This window comes from Nyctereutes procyonoides, unplaced genomic scaffold, assembly GCF_905146905.1.
Source record: "Nyctereutes procyonoides isolate TBG_1078 unplaced genomic scaffold, NYPRO_anot_genome, whole genome shotgun sequence".
In the NCBI taxonomy this organism is placed as follows: Eukaryota; Metazoa; Chordata; class Mammalia; order Carnivora; family Canidae; genus Nyctereutes; species Nyctereutes procyonoides.
The window spans coordinates 34,210,225-34,226,494 of record NW_026575160.1 but is presented as its reverse complement, the minus strand read 5'-3'; the positions used below and the strand labels follow the sequence as shown (position 1 = coordinate 34,226,494).

Below are 16,270 nucleotides of genomic sequence, written 5' to 3'. Positions count from 1 at the left end.
GTGTATAAGAAAGACTCAGTTAAACTGGAGAATAACCCACTTCTGATTCTGTTCTAATTTAAAAGATTAAATTTAACATGTATGGTTGCCTGAAGTACAGTTGATTTTTGTTTCCAAGAAAGAAACGACATAAGCTGGCTAAATAAAGTTGATAAAATACTATTAATAAACCTCAGAGCTTTAAAACAGAGTTGTCTCTCTTTTCCCCCAAAGAGAAAAAAAAATCAAGGATAGTGTATTTCTTGAAAAGTTGGAAAATGTTGATAAGACAGTCAATTTTGGTGACTGTCTCCTTCTTGAAAAATGATAGTGTTTTTAACTAAAACTAAATAAAAATAGGGTTTTTGCTAATGCTAAGTTTTCCATAAGATGACACCTTAAAAATTTGAGAAAAAGAAAATTGGCCATCCAGAGTTTCAAACATGATTTTCTTTTGCTTTGCTAAAGTAAATATTTTTTAAAAGGGAAAATTATGAATCCTGCAAATACGAAATGAACACACAGTAATTTCATTCAGTGCATAATGAATGAGCAAACCAGTTACATGTTAAAACTAACGCAAGGAGTATATATCAAAAGTGATGTTTTTAGGCAAAGTTAAAATAAGATTCATGGATGAGATCTAAAAGTGGTCAATTTCTTGGGCAGCCCGGGTGGCTCAGCGGTTTAGCGCCGCCTTCAGCCCAGGGCCTGATCCTGGAGACCCGGGATCGAGTCCCACGTTGGGCTCTTGCATGGAGCCTGCTTCTCCCTCTGCCTGTGTCTCTGCCTCTCTCTCTCTCTGTGTCTCTCATGAATGAATAAATAAAATCTTTTAAAACATAAAAAATAAAATAAAAATAAAAGTGGTTAATTACCAACAAGGTTTTAAACTCAGACACACATGAATCTCTTCCAGACAAAATTCTGTAAGGTAATGCATAAGCTCACCGTCTTGGACCTTAAACCAATAAATAGTAAGTTACTAAGTGTATTTCCTCAGATGACCTTTGGATGCCCTTTGCCCCTGTAGGGCATAGAAAGGACCCGGCCTTCACCTTTTTGCCTTATTTCTGAGTTTTGGATACTTCTCATAACAGCTTTTAAAGTCAGTGCATACAAATAAAAATCTTTTTTAAAAAAAGATTTTATTTATTCATTCATGAGAGACACAGAGAGAGAGACCGAGAGAGAGACACAGGCCGAGGGAGAAACAGGCTCCGTGCAGGGAGCTGATGCAGGACTTGATCCTGGGACCCTGGGATCACTCCCTGAGCCAAAGGTAGGTGCTCAACCCCTGAGCCCCCCAGGGATCCCTAAAAATCTTTTTATGGCTTATTCTGCTTGTTTTTTTTTTTTTTCTTCTTTTCTCTGTACTGAGAAACCATTCCAGAACAATCCCTCATAGCCGAGGTATTCTGTAACTGAATAGTTGAATATATTTCCTCACTCTTCTAGAATGTTGCTTCAAACTGTACAAGAATGTTAAAAGGATACTTAAGAATCTTCCTTAAGGAAGTTAAGTATGCCCAGGGCATGACCCTGGGGTCCTGGGATTGAGTCCTGCATCGGGCTCCCTGCAGGGAGCCCGCTTCTCCCTCTGCCTGTGTCTCTGCCTCTCTCTGTGTCTCTTATGAATAAATAATAAAATGTCAAAAAAAAAAAGTTAAGTATGAATGTGGTTACTTAATAACTATGTGACAATAAATATGCAATTTTAATATTGATTAAATGCAAATTATGTTAAAAGAAATAGGTGACAGTTATGTTTGGGTGAAGAGAAAAAACAGGTGGCCTGAGGCTCTGGGAGTGATCTGCGAAGCGGTGCCAGATGTTGCGCTCCATCCCCTGAGCACATGGTGTGAGCGAGTCAGGCTGGGTGCAGGCTGAGGAGAGCAGCACGGATGGGTTCTGGTCCCAGGATGGGGATCCCTCAGGCTACGCTTCGGATGACGTCCAGGGAGCTGGAAAGGCACGGAGCTTTCTAGAGCAGTACGCCACCGGTGGAAAGGTGGCTGCTCGCATTCCCAGCCAGCCTTGTACGGTTGTCGCCACGTCACGTCGTACTTCGTAGAGCTGTCACCTGTTTTTAAGGGAAGAGCTGAGGCCGGGTCGTCAAAGATTAAGAAGGAGCCAGTAGCGAGAGGAAGCCTCCTTTTGCTCTTTGTAGGAATATAAATGGGTGTCCTCTTCTCGAAGGGCAGTTTGGCCATATATGCCGATCTTTTAAAATACAAGTATTCGGAACGTCCTTTTCATTGAGTGAAAGAAGCTGACATCTGATTGCAGAGATCTAAGGATCAAATGGCAATGCTCACTTAACACAAAAAGGAAATCAGTCATGTAAATTTCTAGTTATTCTTTATGTACAACTTTATTCATAAATTGGCCTTTTGTTTTAAATTTAAAGTCTTCTAAATCTTTACTAGAAAACTGATTTTATAGTCATAAGGGGTCTGGTCATATTTGTGTGATGTGAAAATTAATTTTAGAAATATTATATGACTATTATGTGGTTTTTAATTTGAATGCTTATAAAAAGGGATATTCTCTTAACAATACATATCTGAGGTAAGAAAGATGAATAAAATGTTTGTTTCCTAATAGGTACCACAGTGTTTGCTGAACATTTTTCTTACCAACCAGTTTACCCCAAGCATTTCAAAGTTAACAGTGGCTAATTAAGATGTATCTAGACCCTGAATTTTCTTCCATGTAGGTTTTCAGTTTTTCCTTAATAAGTACATTATCAAAAATAAAGTTAATGTGAAAATGTTACTCATTTTGTACCATAATGATTTTGAAAAAGATATAAGGTACTCTTAGAAATAATCAAAATTACCGAAGCCTGATGACTTTAAAGCTTGGAGACTCAAGTATTGGGTAGACACATTTATATTGAGCATCACAATTTCTAAGACAGCAGACTTATACATTGTATAACCTTCTATGATAGAATTGAAATATGACTTTTGTAACATTGTTATTTTAAAATTTGTTTTCAAGGAAAGAAACTTCCCCAAGTTTATAGCAAAAGAAATGGAGAGTATGTATATAGAAGAGTTGCGGTCTTCCGTGAATCTGCTAATGGCCAACTTGGAAAGTCTTCCAGTTTCAAAAGGTGGTCCAGAATTTAAATTACAAAAGTTAAAGCGTTCACAGAATTCTGCATTTTTGGACCTAGGCGATGAGAATGAGATTCAGCTGTCGAAGTCGGATGTGGTGCTGTCATTCACCTTAGAGGTAAGTGACTTCACCCCACGCCTCTGACAGCATAAACAGGACTGCAGAATAAGCTGTGCTGACCTTCGTGGTAACGTTTTGAATTTAAAAGCAGTGTGATCTATTTTGAAGGAGTCCTATTATTCTTCATTTGCTAGACAATCAGGTTGTGAATGCAAATCAATGCAAAATGTGCTTTAAACATAATAGCAGGGATCCCTGGGTGGCGCAGCGGTTTGGTGCCTGCCTTTGGCCCAGGGCGTGATCCTGGAGACCCGCGATCGAATCCCATATCGGGCTCCCGGTGCATGGAGCCTGCTTCTCCCTCTGCCTATGTCTCTGCCTCTCTCTCTCTCTCTGTGACTATCATAAAATTAAAAAAAAAAACAAAAAACATAATAGCAGTTCTAGGATTAAATAATAAGTTTTTTTTTTTTTTTTTTTTAAATAATAAGTTTTGAGACAAGTTGTCTTTATGCCCACTGGGCTGATGTAAGTTCATGGATAAAGTAAGCACCAGAGCACATCGGGTGGAGCCAGGAGTTAGACACATAATTGAATGCTCTGTGATTTGGGAATTGCTTTCAGGCTTTTGGTTTGCTTTGTTTTCAATCTACCTCACCTACGGTGTTTTTCTAGAATCGAATCACACCGGCTAGCTTTGCAACACGATATTGGGTGCAGATAGATGATAGACAGTTCTTCCTTTCCAGGATGTTCGGTCTCATGATAGCTACAGTACCTACTATGAAGAACAGGAACCAATGTCATGCATTTAGAATTGTGATCCCGAAGATGGCAGAGTTTTATCCTTCATATGCAGGTCATTCACTGGGAAGCAGATGTTGATGCAGAATCTTACTAAGCCCCTGTTGAGGTTTTCCATGGCACCATTTTCTCCTCGTTGCTAATGTTTGTGTTTGGGCTGATCCCTGTATGTGGTTATGCCTTTATACACAGCACAACACATACTTGCCGTATCAAGCTTAAATTTACAGCACTCTCAAAACCTAAAGCTTGCAATTCCTTCCTTGCATTGTTAAATCTTCTTTGCTGGAGCCCACTACTGCTATTTAAATTTGTAGGTGGACCGAGGAAAGTACATGGAGTCTCAGGAGGTACCATCTTAAATTTCTTTGTTGATACTTGTTACTCGTGGCTTGCTTATTAGTTTGTGGCAGAAAAAGCAAATGTGTGCTTTGATTCTTTCCTGCGCTTACTCAACTCAAAGATAAATTCAGACCTGAGGATAAGCCAGCTGCCTCTCTCTTTCTTAACTGCCAGGCTAATGATTTCTATGTAGTTTAATAGATTAAATTTACTTTGAGAGTTGGAAATAGGTTTTCATCTGACTCAAGACTCTTTTCTGGGGTTTCTTACTGATTTTACCATTACTGGGTTTCTCCTCAATCTCTTCAATACCTTAAGGAGATATTTAATGGGAAACTACACAGTATCTTACCTGTACAATTGTCTTCTCCTTCCTGTCTGTTTTCCTACTCACCGAGATATAAAGTGCCACATTGCTTTTCTTTTCCTCTTAAGGCTTTGTACAAAATATAATCAGTTACTTGATTATAGTATAATTTGTAATGCAGATTATTTTTTATCATGTGTAAACCTATCATGCAGAACTGGAAATCATTCAGAACACCTTCTCTTTTCTCTATTTAAAAATTCTTAAACAAAAGTTGTAAATAGCTGGCTTTTATGAACTCCCTTCCCTTTTGAAAATAAAATCATGCTTGTAAAACTGTGAATTATTCCATACTTTATTGCCGATATATTAAACAGGGCTGCTCAGTTAACAATAAAATCATGTTAAGGGGAGAATAGGAGTTAAACCTCCATTTTGCATGGCCTGAGGAGCTGCCTGTTAATAACCCTGTTTTGATGGTCCTCTGTTGCCCTGTCTATATAAGGCAGATATTTTCCTTGCACAGCATCTCAGAGATGTTTTCCACGATGTACCCCAGGATTATGAATAGGAATGTGTGTCCAACAGCAAAATGAAGTCATACCTGGTGGCAGCCTACACAGTGTTCACCTGTGACACGGGGGAGGATAGACTAGGGCCCCGCCGTCCCCAGGGCCTCCGATCTCTGCCCCGTTAAACCCAGTAATTACCCCTGGCCAGTTATCCGAGCCTTGCTCCTCAACCTCAGAAAGTTCTGAAAGGCAAGCAGTTAATCCAGTTTTAGGGTTTCATGTTTCATCAGCCAGGCTTAGACTGCGTCCAGTGGGTAAAGTTTCTCAAGAAGTGATGTCTAAGGAGTACGTGCAGATCTGAAAAACTGCTGAACTTTATCACCTCTTTATGACTGCCACTGACTGCTCTCTTCTCTCTCTGTACCCTGTTTGTTCTCTTGTCCGGCTGAATTTTTGCCACAGCTCTTACCACTTAACATGTAATTCAGTTGTTATGTTTATTGTTCACTACCTGGCGCATTTTATTAACATGTAAGCTACAGGAAGTTAAGGTCTCGTCTTGTTTACTGAGGTATCACAAGAGCCTAAAACACTGCCTGGCATAGTTGACTTGATAAATATTGATTGAACTGGGAACTTTGATATCAAAAAAGCAGCAGTTAAAAAAAGAAAAAGGCAGCAATTACTTTTAGGTCTCTCTATTCAGGAAGCCTTCAGAGGGAATAGTAAGGCAAGAGGGAAGCTAACCCACAGAACCATAAGCCATCCAACGGTACGTTAAGTATTCAAGAGAGAGAGGACGACGGCTGTTAATCTATGAATCTGAGTGTGTGTGTTGTAGGAGAACCGGTGTCACTGGCACGAGTGCAGTTGATTTTCAGTTTTCATTGGCATTAGGCTGGCAGACAACTTCTTTGTCTGGCAGTACAGGTCTCCAAATACCGCTCAGCTTCGTTTTCTCAAACCTGCAGGTGGCCGAGCGCTGCGTAACTCAGGATGATGCTGCGTGCAGAAGTATGCTACCAAGATTTGTGTTTTGTACACGCCTCCATTCTTTCTGCTTCTATAATAACTCTGTATATTTTGTCTTTATTATATCTGTCACAGAGAGATTGGGGAAGACAAGATGGAATTCAGACTGGTTTTATTTTCCATGGTTCCATAATCAAGTTTTGTGGGGAATTGGTCGAAGCCATTGCCTAAATTAGGTCAGCTGATGCTCCATGGAATTCTGGGCTGTCTTTGTCATTAATGATTGAGACTAGCTGCATTTTTAAAAAATTCCTTTTGGAAATCAGATCTGTAGAATTTTGTTGTTTTATTTATATGTATGGATTCAGAACAGAAGTTAACTTCCTTTGAAAGTGGCAGTTCTGCAGAATAAAACATTCCCAGCACAGATGGGAGTATTGTTTTTTGGAACAGAAAACTGTTTCACAAGTTGTGTGTTTCAGGAGGTCCTGTTTACAGTAGCTCGTGGTGGAGGTGACAGGAATAGTGGTAAGCAGATGCTTCCCTTCTTCTCCCTTGCACTTTGACTGTTGAGCACACGATAGGAAGACATGCAGTGCGAGTAACATGTTCCCAAATAGGAACCAAAAGATTTCTACATTTATTATGTGTACGCAGTTCTGTTGCTTTGTATATTTCAAGTGACCTTAAAAGATTTTATTAAGAAGTCATTTGGGTCAGACGCCTGGGTGGCTCAGTGGTTGAGCATCTGCTTTTGGCTCAGGTCGTGACCTCAGGGTCCCGGGATCAAGTCCCACATCGGGCTCCCTGCAGGGAGCCTGCTTCTCCCTCTGCCTGTGTCTCTGCCTCTCCCTTTGTGTGTGTCTCTCATGAATAAATAAATAAAATTTTCAAAAAGAAAAGTCATTTGGGTCATGTTGCTAAATAAGTCCATGTGGAATCCGTTTTTCATTGATGTGGTTGATGTATTTCATTTGCCTCAGCTTTTGCTTCATTTTATTTGTATAAGGATTTAATGAGTTTCAAAATGACTAACAAGTTGATTGATTGATTGATTGATTGATTGATTTACAAGTTGATTTATTAAGACTATATACCTCCTTTTACTTACCCTCCACAAGACCAAGTGCTTTTCTCTAACTTCCTTGAGTGTATTACAGCAGCGAGAAGAGGTGTTACTTCTCCATTTGTTCTTACTCTCCTTTCTGTTATGTCCTTTTCTTAACTCATACACTGGTATGCATCTCAGTGCAATAAAATGACAGAAATCTTGCTTGAGGCAGGAAAATGCTTCTGAGGTTGGCATTTCTTTTTTTGGTGATTAGTTTCTCATTTTTAAGAAAAAATAGCCGTTTGTATTTACGAGCATAGCCCTTCTGTTGTGCTGAAGAGTGGAAGGCAGAGAGGTTTTGAGATGGCTTCTCTGTGACCTTTGGCCTCAAGATTCATATCACGACTTAGTGAAAAGTGTAGTGACTTTGATAATGTATTACGTGATCAATACATGATGATATGCTATTTCTAATGGCTGTTTTGGTAGCTGCTTGGCGTGAATGCTGTTAACCTTGTTTGTACAAGTATACCATGAGATCAGTGAAGACGTGAATGAGCGTGTTATAAAAATGCCATTGAATATATTTCATGAGTTTCAAGAACTTAGGAATGAAGATGCAAGCTTTGATTAGAAAAAAAAATTACAAAATACTTAATAAAACTTGTTTATGTGTACACCCAGTGAAAATATTAGGTTACAGTATTTTAAAATCAATAGCTATTTATATGAATGTGAAAAGCCCACTTGAAAAATATTTGTTTCCCATTTTTCCAGGAGTTATAGATATAGAAACCATATCAGTCTTTCTACCCATTCTTGGTGCACTACACTGAGTTAGCATGTACCTTTAGTGGATGGAAAAGTTTTTTTTTCCTTGCCAAGTTAGTGGTAAGATATTCATTGGCAAATCCTATTTTCCATATTTCATAATAAGATACACATTTTCTATAATATTTTATAAATATTGTCATCTAAAGTAACTGCAGAAAATTCTGATGATGTCACATACTGTTGACCACGAGTTGTGATGATGATGTGCACCATTCATAAATAATATTTCATTTAATGTGAAACCAACCTGCACTGCTTTTAGCAAATTCACCCCATTTTCATGGGTGAATCTGCTTTACCTCTGCTTGACCTTTAAGGATCTGCATTTACACCTCGATTCAGTAGGGCTTACATTTAGAGATTTCAGCCTTACTTTCATAAGCTGGCAGGAAATATTCCTTCAATACTATACTTCCTCAAAGTGTTATTTTCTCTGCCTACGTGAATGCAGGTAGATCCTACAGAAGATAAGATATCGTCGGTATCACCAGATAATTTTACCCATTAGTGATTCTAATCGTAGTCAGTGTCACTATCTTTCTAGATGGTTAAAGACAGCCAATCTGATGCATCATCTTAATTCTTTTTGTATCTTTAGATTGTCATAATGGAAGTGCAAGGTTTGAAATCCGTCGCTCCCAATCGAATTGTCTACTGTACGATGGAAGTGGAAGGAGGAGAAAAACTGCAGACGGACCAGGCCGAAGCCTCAAGGCCACAGTAAGTCACTTGAAAAAAATGTTTTCCCCTTCCAAAGAAATGTGTTTATTTATATGAAGCATTGTTTGGTCGTATGCTCCGAGACAGTTACCTGTTAGGTGTGTCTGAACCACGTTAGAATCATGGTACGTCTTTCTAGATAAGGGTGCTGTCTTAGAGCCGCCGCGGAGCCCTGTGTCATGCAAACAGAAAATCTAACCTGCAGACGAGAAGCGAATAATGAAGCAGGTAAATGTAAGTTATTGGAAAGGAAAGCATGGATTATCCTGGGGTATTTAGAAGGTGATGCTTGATCTAATTTCATCCTCTAGAATTGTAACCTGGTAGTTTCTCCGCTTCCTTGCGTTGCCCACGACCATAAAACACCGAAGACGTGGGGGTGGGTACCGTCTCACACAGTGTCTTACAACAAGTAGGGAATAGGCTTGAGTTAGGGAACCAGTAATCAGAGAAGCTAAAGCTGTTCTTTTCTGGCAGTTTTAGGTTTCAAATTCTGGGATGAGTTTAATTAAGTTTGGAAGATGTTCTTTGTAACTGACGGAAACTTGGGAAACATCTCCATCTCTGGTAGAAATAACCAGGCTCGTCTGAGGAATTTGAGTGACAGTTTCCTGATTTGCATTTTTCTACACTGCCTTTAGAAAAGGTTTTTTGTTTTTGTTTTTTTTTTTCCGTTCCTCAAGAGTTAGGATTTTTGTCTTGTCACAACATGATGATGTGGCCTGTTCATTCAGGGAACGTCCCTTCAGATCCTGGCTAGGCGCTGGTTAGATAGAGGTGAATAGAAAGTTTCCTTTTCCTTAGGGCTGGCACTAGTTTGAGGTGGGGACACAGTAGTGTTACAGGACAGAGGTGCACAGAGTATTAGGAGATGGAGAAGCAGCACATTGAAACCTTTCTCCCTGCCTTACACAAAGCCCTACAGGCCTGCCCCTCACCAGCCTCTCCTTATCCCTGGGACCTCATCTAGCCTCGCCCTTCCCCTGGTCAGTTGCTGGACTTCATGCCATTCCTCTTGCTTTTCCCACCTTCCAGTGTATCTTTGTGTGGTTGGACTCTTGGTATTAGACATTTCTCCAAAGAAGACCTGCATGTGGCCAACAGACGCATGAAAAGATGCTCAACGTCACTCATCAGGGAAATACAAATCAAAACCACAAGGAGATGCCACCCCTCACTGGTCAGAATGGCTAAAATGAGGGAACAGCACATGCTGGGGAGGATGCAGAAAAAGGGGATCCCTCTTACACTGTGGGTGGGAATGTACATGGGTGCAGCCACTCTGGAAAACAGTGTGGAGGTTCCTCAAGAAGTTAAAAATAGGTGTGTGTGTGTGTGTGTGTGTGTGTGTGTGGACAATGGAATATTACTCAGCCATCAAAAAGAATGAAATATTGCCATTTGCAATAATATGGGTGGAACTATTTTGCTAAGCAAAATAAGGCAGTGAAAAACAAATATGATATGATTTCACTCATGTGGAGTATAAGAAAACAGATGAACACGGGAAAGGAAGGAGATCTAAAATAAGAAAAAAAAATAAAAATAAATAAATAAATAAAATAAAATAAGATAAAAACAGGTGGAAACCATAAAGATTCTTAACCATAGGGAACAAACAGGGTTGCAGGAGGGGAGGTGGGGGGTGGGGTTGGGGTAACTGGGTGATGGGATGAGCACTGGGTGTTATATGTAAGTGATGAGTCACTAAACTCTACCTTGAAACTAATAGTACACTGTAGGTTAACTAACTGGACTTTAAAAAAATCTTGACTTGGCACACGTAGATGGCTCAGTCAGTTAAGCACCTGACTCTTGATTCCAGCACAGGGCTGGGTCTCCGGGTCCAAGGTGCACTGGTCTGCACACTGGGCTTGGAGCCTATTTTTAAAAAAATCTTAAGCCTCACTTGCTGAGAGCCTCTTTGAGGTGACCCAATGTGGAGCAGAATCTTTTCTGGCTCATTCTAATCTTCAGACTAATGTGTTTCTTATCTGTTCATTTTATATTTCCCTCTTGAGAAAGGGACAGATATCTTGTCCTCCTTGATCTCACACCGTCTAGGCTGTCAGAATTGACTCAGTTGCTTGCACTTACTTTTATGGCTTAGTCACAGTAAATATTGAAGGGTGTGGGCTTCACTCCTTCAGGCAAACAGAGCTGAGTTACGGTGTGACAAGGAAGGGAAAATAATGAAAACAAACAGCCTTTTCAAGAGAGTCTTTAAACCTAGAAGGAGGCTGTGAGGCAGAAGGAAATCGATGGGGGATATTTTTGGTGGGGCGTATGGAGTCCAGAGAGAGGTTTGGTTTTTGTTCTAAGGGTCAGTTCTGTTAGTCTGCAGTAGTACGTTCTCAGAGTTGTGCAACCAGCAGCAATTTCAGAGCCTATTCATCTCCCCAATAAGAAACACCGTACCCTTTACCTGTCAGCCTCAGAGCACCTGTCCTGACCAACTACTGACGGATGTCTGTCTCTCTAGAGTTGCCTGCTGGGCATTACAAGTAAATAGAATCGTGTCATATGTGCTCTTTTGTGACTGGCTTTTCCCCTAACCTGGTGTTTCCTGGCTCCTCCATCTCTGGCATGTATCAGAACATCCTTCCTTCTCGTGGCCAAATCTTAGTCCATTGTTACGTCTATGCTGCGTTTTCTTTATCCTTTAATTTAGATTGAGGACACGTGCATTGTGTCCACCTTGTGGCTACTGTGAAGAATGCTGCAACTAATGTACAAATATCTGTCAGAGTCCTTGTTTTCAGTTGTTTTACACCTATATGTGCCTATATATATATATATATATTTATAGGAGTGGAATTGCTGGGTCACATGCAACAATAATTGCATGTTTAGATTTTTGAGGATCCACCAAACTGCAATAAAATCATTACACCATGTTATTTTCCTATCAACAACGTATAATAATTTCAATCTCTTCACATTCACACCAATGCTTAGTATTTGCCCTATGCAGTCATTCTAGTAGAGAAGAAATAGTATCTCATTGTGATCTGATTTACGCTTCCCTCCTGACTAATGATGTTGGACATATTTTCATCTGCTATAGCAGCTATTTGTAGATCTTCTTTAAAAAAAAAAGTCTATTTAAGTCTTCTCCTTTTTTATTGAGTTGTCCTTTAAGTTGTAAGAGCTATTTTTATATCCTAGGTGTTAGATTCTTATATATGATTTACAAATATCTTCCCCCATTGTGTGAATTATCTTATTTTCTTAATATTGCTTTTTGATATTGTTCAGTTTATCTACTTTGTTGTTGTTGCTTATACTCTTGGTACCGAGACGAAGAATCTAGTGCCCAATCCAAGGTCATAAAAATTTAGCCTCATGTTTTCTCCTAAGATGTTTATAGTTTTATCTCTTTAATTTAGGTCATTAATCCATCCTAAAAGTTTATTTATTTTGAGAAAGTGCACGCATGTGTGCACATGTGGGGAGGGCAGAGGAAGATGGAGAGAGCATCTCAAGCAGACTCTGCACTGAGCCAAGAGCCCCATGTGGGGTGCAATCTCATGACCCTGAGATCACAACCTGAGTGGAAACCAAGAGTCAGCTGCTTATCCTACTGAGCCAGCCAGGCGCCCCTCATTAATCTACTTTACGTTGATTTTTATTTGTGGTTGAATATAAGAGTTCAGTTTCCTTTTTTTGCATGTGATAGTTCAGTTGTTTAGTTCTTCAGTTGAAGAAACTATTGCTTTCCCATTAAATGTTCTTGGCAGCCTTTTGGAAATGAACTTACCATGGATAGACGGGTTTGTTTCTGGATCTGAATTGTAGGACATTCACGTCCTTATGCTAGCACCACGTTATTTTGATTGCCATTGCCTTGTATGCAGTGGGTTTCTGTTTCTGTGTTGGCCTCATATGACATTTTAAAACCATGAGTATGTGTTTTCTGGCTATGTTCTTTTTCAAGATTATTTTGGCTATTCTGAATTTCCATATGACCTTTAGGATAATTTTTTTCCCATTTCCACAAAAACTGCAAATATTTCCAGCTGGGATTTTGGTAGAGATGGTGTTGAATCTGGTCAGTGTGGGGAGTACTGCCATCTTAATGAACAATGTCAGGTCTTCCTATGCATGAACATAGAGTGTCTCTCTGGTTATTTGGACCTTTGTTTCTTTTAACAATAGTCTGTAGTTTTCAAAGTGTAAGTTTTACATCTCTGTGGTTAAATTTATTCCTAGTATTTTATTATTTTTGATGCTATTAGAAATGAAATTGGTTTCCTGGGTTATTTTGAATTAAGTACATAAAGATGACTCTTTAACTATTGGCTTTATATGCTACACCCTTGTTGAACTTGTTTATTCTAATGGGTGTTTTTTTTATTGGATTTTTAGATGTCTGTTTATATAAGATCATGTCACTTGCAAGGAGTGATAATTGTATTTCTTTTTGCCCTATCTGGATGCCTTTTATTTCATTTTTTTGCCTAATTGCCCTGACTAGTTCCTCCACTGCAGTGGTGGGTAGATGTGGCAGGAGTAGGCATCCTTACATTCTCCCTGATTTTAGGAGGAAAGCGCACATCTTCCATGGTTAAGTAAAATGCTAGCTCTGCATATTTTTTGGAGATGCTTGTTACCAAAGTGAGGAAGTTCCTTTCTATTTGTAGCTTCTTTAAAGTGTTTTCGTCATGAAAAGATGTTGAATTTTGTTAAATGCTTTCTCTTTATCTGTGGAGATGAACATACGGGTTTTACTTTTGATCCTGTTGTCGTGATACATTACCTAATTTTTAGGTGTCAAACCAACCTTGCATTGCTGTCACGATTTGCACCTAGTCAGGATGTATGATTCTTATTTTCTTATACATTCAGTTCTCCAGTATTTTCTTAAGGACTTCGGCATCTCTTTAAGAAATAGTGGTCTATAATATCTTTTTTGGTGACCTGGTTTTATATTGGCCTTGTAGTATGAGTTTGGAAGTAGTCTTCCCTTCATTTTTTTTTTTTTCTTTTTGGTGGGGTGGGGGAAGTATGAAGAATTGGTATGAATTCCTTAAATGTTTGGTAGAATTTACCGGTAAAGCCATCTAGGGCTGGGCTTTTCTTTGTGGATAATTCTCCATTACTGATTGAATATCTTTATTTCTTGTATATCTATTCATATTATCTCTTCTTGTCAGTTTTGGTATTTGGTGTCTTTCTAGTAATTTGTCCATTTCATTCAAATTACCTAATTTATTGATATTGCAGTTGTTTATAGTATTCATTTATGTTTCATTTCCATAAAATACTCCCTCTTTTCTAAAATGAATTCAATGAATTCTAGTCATTTGAATATTTTATCTTTTTCTTAGTCCATCTAGCTAAAAAATTTCCTGATTTTTAAAAAACCCAACTTTTGTTTTGATTGATTTTTTTATTCTATTTCATTAATTTCCAAGTAAGTCTAAAACCTAGCAAGATAAATTCCTTTAGTCATTAAGTCTCAAGAATACTCTTCTTTGGTATCATGCTTTGTCTTTTGGACCCACTAAGGCAGTGACCACACCTGTGTGGTTCTGCTGGATGGGTACTTAACCCCTGCACTCCTGGTGGCTTCCATCTGGCATGTTGAAACCAAGCAGTGGCCCCATCCACGAGGCCCTGCTAGGCAGAAGTCTAAACCTTTGAAACTGAGGTGGAGATAGTCCTATGTGCCTCTGCCATACTCCCCCAAACCCCCACAGGCTTGTTGCACTAGATTCCTATGCTGGGGTTGGCAGCTGTAATGATCTCTGAATCACCTTTGTAGTCATTCCACCCTTGTCTTGAAGGCGAGAATGTGTTCACAGCTGAATCTCCGGTCTAATTTTGTAGGAATTGAGGAGTTGAACAACCTTCCTTCATTTCTTTCCATCTCCTTTGGTTCAAAGCAGTAGGGTTCCTGCTGGGATGGTTGGATATCTGCACTTACTACCTGATTAAATGGCTGGTCAGCCACACCTTTAGGAGTGCTAATGAAATGCTTTTTCATTTTTTGTAATATGAACAGGCTGAGACTTGGTAATTTATGATATGGTAACTTTTTGCATAACAATTGTTTTTAATTCATTTTCTCATTGCATTTTACTGTAAGTGGTTGGGAGCAACCAAGCTGCTCCTTCAATACTTTGCTAGGACATTTCCTCAGGTCAGTCCCCAGTTTCATTGAATGCAAGTCCTACATTTTAAAAAACACTAGAACATGAAAATAATTCAGCCAGGTTCTGTGCCACTGATAACAAATATCATCTTTCTTACAGTTTCCAATAACATGTTGCTCATTTCCACTGAGAACACATCAAAATAGCCTTTACCATCTGTATTTTTACAAACATTCTGTTCATAATTATTATGTAGTCTCTGAGAAGATGGAAGCTTCCTCTATAGCTCTCTTTTCTTTGATTCTTCACCAGAATCTCCTTTAGAGTCCCTTCATTATGATACTGGCTCTTTCTGGCATGTACCTCAAAATTAATCCAACCCCAAACCTGCCTCCACATGTTTAGATATTTGTTATAGCAGCACCACACTTTTCAGTTTGGGCTGCTACAATAAAAATACCATAGATTGGATGGTTCAAACAGCAAACATTTATTTTTCATAGTTCTGGAGCTAGAAGTTTGAGATCAGGGCATCAGCAGAGTCAGATTCTTGGTGAGGGCCCTCTTCCTGGTTTACACATGGCTAAGTTTTCGCTGTGCCCACACATAGTGGAGGGACAGGCCACCACCTCCCCACCCCCATGACCTCATTCAAGCTCCCTAACTCCAAGCACCATCACACCAAGGATTAGTGGCCTCAACATATTAATTTGGAGGTTAGAGGGGGCATGAACATGAGGACAGTGGTAGTCGATGAAATCTTGAGGGAGTGCAAATGCCCTAGGAATCTGAATACCATGTTATTTTTACAGAATCTTTTTAAAAAGCTTTATTGAGGTATAATTTATACAGTATAAAATTCTTCCATTGTCAAGTAGATGGTTTTTAGCAAATTTATGCACTTGTACAGCTATCAACTTGTGCTGGTGTCAATTCAGTTTTAAAACCCATCACTTCAAAAAGTCCCTCATGCCTGTTTACAGTGTTCCAACTGCCAGTTCCAGGAAGCCACTCATCTACTCTCTAGTGCTGTAGTTTTATTTTTTTCCTGGACGTTTCATATAAATGAAATCATGCACGATGTGGTCTTTCGTATCTGGCTTTTTTCATTTAGCATAATTTCTACAAAATTTGTTTGATACTTAAATATTTGGTCTATCAAATGAATTAACTTTTATATCAGTAACTAATTTTTTTCACAAATAAATTTTCAGAAGATGTTTCTCATCTAATTTATGATGGATTCACAAAAAGGTTCTGATAATAGGCAACACCTAAGTGGACAATTGAAATGAATTAAAATACTTACAAGTTAGAAAATATTACCATAATCCTTCAGTATTCTTTTTGTTCTTACCACAAAGAAATTCAGCTAAATACCTTTTCTCTTTCCTTATGGACAGAGTTAACTGTAAAATGAATTAAATGATTTATATTTATTATTGTTTCCCAGGGGTAGATTACC

The 16,270-nt window shown here is 38.9% G+C and overlaps 1 protein-coding gene across 4 annotated transcripts in view; it reads left to right on the top strand.

Annotated features, from left to right (window-relative positions):
* The window catches only part of CADPS2 (calcium dependent secretion activator 2), a 447,623-nt gene that overhangs the window by 178,228 nt on the left and 253,125 nt on the right, over positions 1 to 16,270 (top strand). For all 4 annotated transcript variants that reach the window (XM_055314464.1, XM_055314463.1, XM_055314462.1 and 1 more), the window contains exons 5-6: positions 2,986 to 3,222; positions 8,586 to 8,707. In XM_055314464.1, coding sequence (XP_055170439.1) covers positions 2,986 to 3,222; positions 8,586 to 8,707 — 359 coding nt within the window. The remainder of the gene's footprint in view (positions 1 to 2,985; positions 3,223 to 8,585; positions 8,708 to 16,270) is intronic.